General features: G+C 43.9%; 1 protein-coding gene across 1 annotated transcript; it reads left to right on the top strand.

Annotated features, from left to right (window-relative positions):
- Nucleotides 1-1,141: 1,141 nt before the first annotated feature.
- Nucleotides 1,142-3,070, top strand: LOC147892415 (chalcone synthase-like). Its single transcript, XM_087387007.1, has 2 exons — nt 1,142-1,448; nt 1,857-3,070. The coding sequence occupies exons 1-2, from the start codon at nt 1,259-1,261 to the stop codon at nt 2,861-2,863; spliced, it is 1,197 nt and encodes a 398-aa protein (XP_087243133.1). The 5' UTR covers nt 1,142-1,258; the 3' UTR covers nt 2,864-3,070.
- The last annotated feature ends 5,361 nt before the right edge of the window (nt 3,071-8,431 follow it).

Genomic DNA, 8,431 nt, shown 5'->3' with positions numbered 1-8,431 from the left:
TTCATAGAAAGGCAAGAAGAAGTTCAAGAAACAAAGTATGAATGGCATGAAGTGTAAGAAATCAAAAGTTAGAAAACAAGCACAGGGGGATACAAGCTTGATTTGAGAGTGACGGAGGATAGTCAAATTCAAGCATACCTACAAAACCATTCGCAAGAGCCAAACATAGCAACCAAGAAAGGCAAGGAAATTCATGCGGCACAATAAATACTACGGTAGATTGCAAAAGAGAAGCAATAAGTCAACGAAGCAAAGCCAGAAAAAGCAACAAAGCTATGAAACTTCCAGAGCAACAGAGGAACGAGTGGAAAGCAAAGCTTATAGACTGAGAAAAGGCGGAATCAGCATAGGTATTGAAGAGGATGAAGGAGAAACTTATGAGGAGGAGATCAACAAGAATTCAATACCTTCGACGAGGTTTGGTGGAATTTGTAGGAACAATATTTGTATTAGTCGACCCAAGTCATTAATTTCAAAAAGAAATTACCATGTCCCACCTGCTCAGAAGTGGCAAGCGTTCAATGAAACACTCTCAACACCAAAAAACAAGGTGAATGATATATCTATCATTCATTAGGCCCGCCTGTGTACAGGTGAAATGCCCAAGAGAGAGCATAAATTGGAGACCCCAAGGAAAGAGATTAAGAATGTGCAAAGAGGAGTGAATGGGAATGGCCCAAAAGTCATCCCAAATCATCAATACTCTACAAGTGCACTAACCACAAATTAACACCTAAGAGAGCATAAATAATAACAAGATTTTAATTTTTGATCTCAAAGCCACAACCTTCATTAAGGCTACCTATGGCAGGCCAAAAATCCCCAAAGACCAAAATGAATAAGCTAAATTAATCCATATCCCTCTAAAAAGCATGGAAACCAAAATTCCTAATAGAGTTCCACGTCTCCACAAAGGGCATCCAAGAAGCACGTGAGAGTGTGCGGCGAGAAACGGTAGGGTAGGCCTGGGAAAACTTGAGGACGGGATCACACAAGAAGGGTAAAGGCATTGAAGGGAGATGCGCGTGTGCAACGGGACTTGTCACTACATGAGGACCTCGTTACCATGCACGTTCCCGGCCTTCACGAGTAGTCCACTCTCCATCACCTTCTTCACGCCCAATGTTTTGCTTGCTTCTCTCTCTCTCTCGCTGTACAAATTTCCACCCCCTCCTATTCTCTTCCCTCAGACTGATCCTCATACCTCGGCACGCAGCTTCCCTTTGCTCCTCTCTTCTTCCTTTCCTAAATCTGCACCATGCCTGTCCCTGAATTCTCCACCCCTTGCCCCCGCAAAATGGAGCGTGCAGACGGCCCCGCCTCTGTCCTCGCCATCGGCACCGCTAACCCCCCCAATGTGCTCCTCCAGAGCGAGTATCCCGACTTCTACTTTAACATCACCAATAGCAATCACTTGGGCGAACTCAAGGAGAAATTCAGACGAATGTGTAAGTGGCGAGTTGTGCCGTAGACATATTGGATTATCTCCCCTTCCGTGTGGTTTGGGTTGACGAGCAATTAATGTTGGGCTTGTTTCCCATGTCATTCCCCTATCGTTGGTCAATTTTCTTCCTGAATTCGCAAGAGTGTATTTCACCCCTTCCCTTACTTCATCCCCTGGTTCTCTGAGTGTGCCTATCTACGTAATGGAGAAGGAATTTCTCATCCTTTTTTCGCCCCTGGCTCCCGAACTACTCATCTGCCTGACTTCATTAGTAGGAATAAGTTTGTGATCGCAGATTCTTTTATTTTGCACGACCTCTGAGTTCGTCTATTCACAGTTTGTGATCACTCTGACTGCACGATTGCCATTTCAATGCAATCACCCTGACGGCACGATTGCCATTTCAATGCAGGTGAGAAGTCTGGCATCAAGAAGAGATATATGTACTTGAATGAGGAGATCCTCAAAGCTAATCCTAGCATGTGCGCATACTGGGAGAAATCCCTCGATGTCAGACAGGACATGGTGGTTGTGGAGGTGCCCAAGCTTGGGAAGGAAGCTGCAGCCAAAGCTATCAAGGAATGGGGTCAGCCCAAATCCAAGATCACTCATCTTGTCTTCTGCACTACGAGCGGAGTTGATATGCCTGGCGCTGATTGGGCTTTAACCAAGCTGCTTGGATTGCGCCCATCCGTGAAGAGGCTCATGATGTATCAGCAGGGTTGCTTCGCCGGAGGAACCGTGATGAGGGTTGCAAAGGATTTGGCTGAGAACAACAAGGGAGCACGTGTCCTCGTGGTTTGCAGCGAGTTGACAGCCGTCACATTCCGGGGGCCAAGTGAAACTCACCTCGACAGCCTAGTGGGTCAAGCCCTGTTCGGGGATGGCGCCTCAGCCATCATCGTAGGCTCAGACCCGATCCCTGAAGTGGAGAAGCCATGGTTCGAAATCCATTACACGGGATCCAACATTTTACCGGACAGCGATGGAGCGATCGATGGGCATCTTAGGGAGGTAGGGTTGACTTTCCACCTGATGAAAGATGTTCCCGGCATTATATCTAAGAACATAGGTGGAGTGTTGAAAGACGCTTTCGAGAAAGTCTTTGGAGAGGAAGCTCCTTCGTTCAACGACGTTTTCTGGATCGCTCATCCTGGAGGTCCAGCAATTCTGGATCAAGTGGAGCAAAAGTTACAGCTGAAGCCTGAGAAGATGGCCGCCAGTAGACAGGTTCTTTCCGAGTACGGCAACATGTCAAGTGCCTGCGTGCTTTTCATAATGGATCAGATCCGCAAGCAGTCAATTGAACAGAAGCTTGCAACCACAGGAGAAGGCCTTGAATGGGGATTGCTTTTGGGCTTTGGCCCAGGTCTAACCTGTGAGACAATTCTACTGAGAAGTGTGCCCCTTACTACTTAGTACTAAGAATAGCTGAAAAGGCTGCATTCTAAACTGCTCGGGTCGACGTGTAATAAGCTCCCATCTCCCCGCACATCAGGTTAATTTATGTCATCCACGATTTATATGTCTCCCGCGCGTCCTGGATTGCACTAGAGTGCAAGAGATATGTAATACAAGTTTCCTATACAATATATGCTTACAATAATGATTTTTTTTTTTTTTGCGCGAAGTATTGTCACAACTTCTTTCTGCCTCGGCAATATGACAAAAAACCATCTCCATAATTTACTTATGATGGTAACGATAAAGTAGAGCTTATGACTAGACGCTCTAATTATGATAGAACTGACTCTAGACATTGCCATTGCAATTATGCACTCGTGTAACGCTCACAATTTTCGCCGCTCGCCCAAGCCTAGGTTGGGCAAGACTTCTCGCCCAAGCACATGGGCGGGGGGGGACTTGTTTAGTGCAAAAATGAAATGTGCTTACATAAGGTAGGCCTTGTCTGCCTAGCCACAGGCAATGTGTATGCGATTCTGCCCGCCACCAGCAACTAAATAAATGTGGGCGGACGTTCTAACCAGCCTAAAGCATTGACGTTTCGTCAGGTGATTACAAATTGCGTCAAAAATTGTGTGTTGTGAACGACAGAATTCAGCACCGAGAAGTTTTTTGAGAAAATACAAGTACTATGTATATATCATGAACTTTACCGGCTTCTGCACTTGTTCAGCCTCCGGTATCTGCGATCTGAAAGCATGCTAAAACTTTTTAGTTAAAGAAGACGAAGCAACGACTGGAAATTAACTCCTCTGAGTTCACCACGGTGCATGGTGGACACGCGGCAGGAGCATGCAGGGAGGTTGAGGGTCTTGTCGAAGCGACCCCGCTGTGAGGTGGTGACTAGCCTTCAGCCTTGTGTGAAGGATATGAGTAAGGAGACAAATCCAAAGGAGGGCGGGCGCTGGTGACTACGGAAGATGCTTCCAAGGTCCAAACGCGTGCCTCGACTGAACCTGTTGGGAACGTCGGTCACGCCTCACGATATTCTACATCAGCGTGGACCTGTAGCTTTTGCATGGGACCCCCATACACTCAACGGAAGTCAAGAAAGTAGCTTTCCACGATATTCTTTTCACGGTTCAACTTTCTGGCTTGCCCCTCCTCCTTGACGCCATTGAATTGGCCCTGACAGGCTGCAATCAACAACTTTGATATTCTCCGTCGAAATTCTCCACTTCCACTTCCTCCAGGTTCCAGGTCTTTTGTCTCTTTCTCAAGTTGCGTAGACGCTGCGTGGTCGCTCTAGCTCTGTGGTGAGCTGTTCCATTGTGCAAGATCCTTTGCTAGAGTATAGCCCGTGGAGCACCTTCACTTGCGCTGGAGCATCGGACAAGGTAAGGGATTGGAGATTAAGCTATCACCTTCTCATGTCCTTCTATCCTTACGAACAATTTTGTGAAGTGAGATTCGTGAGCTTGTTCGCACGTACAGTTTTTGATTGGGCATCATCCAATCTCTCGAACGTCAATTAAGTGCTTCCATCAAAGGCCTCGTGAATGCCAAAGCACGATCTTGTATTGTCTTCAAACACAAAAGCTACACAGGAGCAGCTTTGCACACAGTAGCTCTTGCACTGAATGTAGGTGCTGTTGTAGCCCCTCCCTAGGCAACTTACGTCCCATGGCCAGCTGTTGTAGACCGTCACATGGAGGCACAGGAAAAAGCGCATGAATTTTGTGCAAAATGGGGACGAAGTAGGATGTATCTGCAATCTACAAGAAGCGTAGCCGTTTTGGAGAATGGATGAGAACCAGAGCTGCTGATTTTCGCGTGCAAGGTATAGTGCATAGTCTATGGAGGATTTGTATCCTTGTATCGAGGCTACGCCCTGGGCAAGTTACGAGCCTTTCATGGCCAGCTATTGTTTCAAGTATGAACTAGGAACTTGCAGAAGCCGTCCCTTTGATTATCACCGTGGATAAGTGATAAATGCTTGAATGAAGGAAATGTAGTTGCGCTAAGACTCATGAGCTTTAGTAGGATATGCAAGAAACTGCATCACCAACCAGGTCGATGAGCATTGATCTCTAGCCATGCAGGCCCCATGGGCACGACTGGCAAGAGGCGATCTAGGTCGTAGACTCTAGTCCTGTACTCTATAGTTTACTCCCGCAAGTCCCAAAGGCAACGCTTCATCTCAGACTGACAAGAGGCGATAGGTTGTTGGGAAGTGCCTTTGCTCTAGGCTGAGCTCTTCCTGCATGGCATCTGTGAGCTCGCTCATATAGTTCTAATTCAAACAACGAAACTTCAACAATTTCTACCCAATCTCTTCATAGTGTGATTCTTTTTAAATCTTTGAGCTGGCCTCTCTCACTCATTCATTTTTCTGTTTGTTTTTTAGAAACTAGAGTGTGGGTTAGAAACTAGAGTATTAAGAGTATTCGAGAGAGAGAGAGAGAGAGAGAGAGAGAGAGAGAGAGAGAAAGAGAGAGAGATTATTAATATTATTAAGGCAGACCAATATTAATCTTTTAAGGTAGACCAATATTAATCTTTCGAGCCTAATCAATATATTGTGGGCTTGCTTGTGAGAATCACTAGCCTTGTGGAGTATTCGGGTGGAGTCCAGCATCTTCAGCACATGGTGGACCCTGATCATCACTCCCTGCCAATGCGCATGTCAAAATCTTTCTCTCAACTCCTTTCGTTGTAAACTACTTTTTGTTATTGAAATGATGTAATAGACTTACATTGATTGATTCCACGCCCATATGCTTGTCCAAACTCAAACGTGGATATCATGTCAGCAAACTCCAATGTCCACCAGAAGGTTGCTTCAGTGCGAGGCACCTAAATTGGGAATTGGTTGAGGATCCTTACTCCCCCTACAAGGTTATGCATGTTGCATATGTGGAATTGCATCATGTAGATGACTACATTGAGGGGGAGAGCAACAACCCTGATTTTCCCCCAATCTTTCGCATTGACAAGACGGAGCGTCATGGTTGTTGAAGAAAACATAAGTTGAATCTGGCATTTGGAATTCATTGTCATATGAAAGTCTTCCTTGTAATGACTAGTACCATCACTCTTCTTTATAGATACTGGTGCTCATATGGTCCCACCGACTCAAGGCATGAGGTGTCAAAACCTCTAGACTTGGCAAACATTCCCAAATCTGGACCAGGTTTAAGGCCATGTGCAATTCGAGCACGAAAAGGAAGGGGTTGTCTATATCATCAAGAAGTTGTACCATTGGGATGATGTGGCATGCATCTCTTACATGATGATGCACCAGCGATAGATTTTGTCATGGAAAGCTTGAAGAAGATGTTGCTCGTGGGTCAAATGTAGCCTTCGCTCCCTCTTTGCTTAATGGTTGTCTATAGAGAAAAAAACTTGGATTTTCCACATGTTGTGCAAAGGGTTCACACCATTGCAAGTCCTTGATAAACAGGTTGCATCAATGCATGTAAGGCAAGAAACAGATCTAGACTATGCCTTTGTAAGGGATGACTTTATATCAATTAGAGATATATTGAATACTGCCAAGCGCCTTACATTTGACACCTATCAACTACATTCTAATGATGCCCAAAGCATTCGCATGTGGGTCAGAGAACAATAAAAATGTCTTTGAATACAAATAACAGACTATGGATGAATCGTGTGAGTTCATCCTAGGAATTCAATCACCATGGTAGTTACAAAAGATGAACTTGTTTGGTCATGAGAGCCTAGTTTCAATGGATTCAACATTCGACACTAATATTTATAAGGTAGAAAAATTCCGAGTCACATTTTAGAACTTTATATAGTGTATCTTCTATGCACATTATCTAATAGTAGTACTTTCTCTTTTTTATAGTTTCAACTATACACTATTTTGATATTTGATAGACATCGTAATGGTGTCCCAGTAGCTAGGATCATTACCTCAAGCTCAACTCCAACCACAATAATCTACCGGTTGACTGAGTTAAGAAATCGTGTACTTGATGTCAATAAGTCATGGGAGTTGAAAGCATTTATGGTAGATGATGCCTGTGTAGAAATCGATGCTCTTAGGTACTCTCAGATTTTTCTCCAAGGTGCAAACTTTAGCCATTGCCTAACCAATTTGTGTCTTTAATTCCTTGCCACCAATTCATATTCTCTCTTGTCTAGGCATGTCTTCAATGTGCCAATATACCTAAAGGCATGTGGCATGTATGTCATTGTTGGTTAAAGTATCTCATCAAGAAGGTCCGTGATGACTGGCCCAGGCAAGCAAAAATGTTTAGAAGGCTTGGAGCCATTATGGATATGTGGATAGACAAGCCTTTGTCTGATGCAGAGTTAATGGAGCAAGCATAAATATTGATTGGACAATTCAAAAAAGATTTTGCGATGCAGATTGCATTCATGGAATACTTCGAGGAGAGATGGGCTCGCCGACTTCGTTAGTATTCGAAGCCTACAACCCATAACCTTTTTTCATAAAACTCTTTCTTCTATTCACATGGGGATATTTGATGCTTCAAAACTCAGATCTACTTCCTATGGGTTGTAGATTGTAGGCTTCGATTCATGTGAATCCATAGGTTCGAATCACATGTGAATACCTTGCCTTCAACCCACATGTTATTACCACGTGAGACTCCCACACTTCCTCATGTAGACCAAGATACCAATGGAGCTATAGAATCTTACCATGCGACTCTTAAATCACGATTTTTATGTGGGACGAAAACTATCTTTGGTGATCGCATCGATTGGCTTGTGCAGTCCATGCTTGCCATACTATTGGTACATGGAGATTGAAAAAGATGCTGGTTTTCTTCCAAACTTTGCTATTGATAGCTTGATAGATCACTCTTTGACTCCAGCAAAGGGGATACCTGATGACTTTGTGACATTACTAGATGAAGAAGGATGCACAAAAGTCAAAAGTAAAAAGAATCCAGAGATAGAATATATTATCTACAATGCAAGCCTTAGGTGGCCATATTTGCACATGTGCATGGTCAAGAAAGGGTAACATATATAAGCGCTAGATGAAGGTGATGATACTCAAGGGGGTTTTTGAAGTACACACAATTGTAAAGCAATGCCGTCAATTATATGCAACAGAATTAGCTAGATCAAAACCTTCTATATCCACTCCATGTACATTTCCTTCTAATGGCTCTAATATGTATTCAAGTGCAAGGAGTGATGACGGTATGAATCTTATGGGTGCAACACCTTTCATCATAATTTATAAATTCTAGAGTGAAAATGCTAATGGTTTTCTTATGTTGCAATTGTGTGTCCTCTCCGCAAAGATCAAGCACGAACCCTGATATAGAGGATCGAGTCAGACTTCCAAGAGGCCATTTCACTCGCAGGTATGCACTCATCTATAATGGAGTCTATGAGCAACAATGTCTACCTAGAATGAACATTTGTGGTTCAATATGCTATTATTCACATATTGGTATTCACATGTGGGTTAACCTATGGATGGCAATTACATGGTTGATTGCAGGGAGATCACCCCAAGCTGCATTAATCGTGACCGAGCGTGGCTCATGCAAGATTTTGATGACAATGAAT

This window comes from Dipteris shenzhenensis, chromosome 16 (genome assembly GCF_047967505.1).
Source record: "Dipteris shenzhenensis isolate YYH24624 ecotype China chromosome 16, Dip_SZ_1.0, whole genome shotgun sequence".
In the NCBI taxonomy this organism is placed as follows: Eukaryota; Viridiplantae; Streptophyta; class Polypodiopsida; order Gleicheniales; family Dipteridaceae; genus Dipteris; species Dipteris shenzhenensis.
The sequence above is the reverse complement of the archived record's forward strand: the minus strand, read 5'-3'. Positions and strand labels throughout refer to the sequence as shown.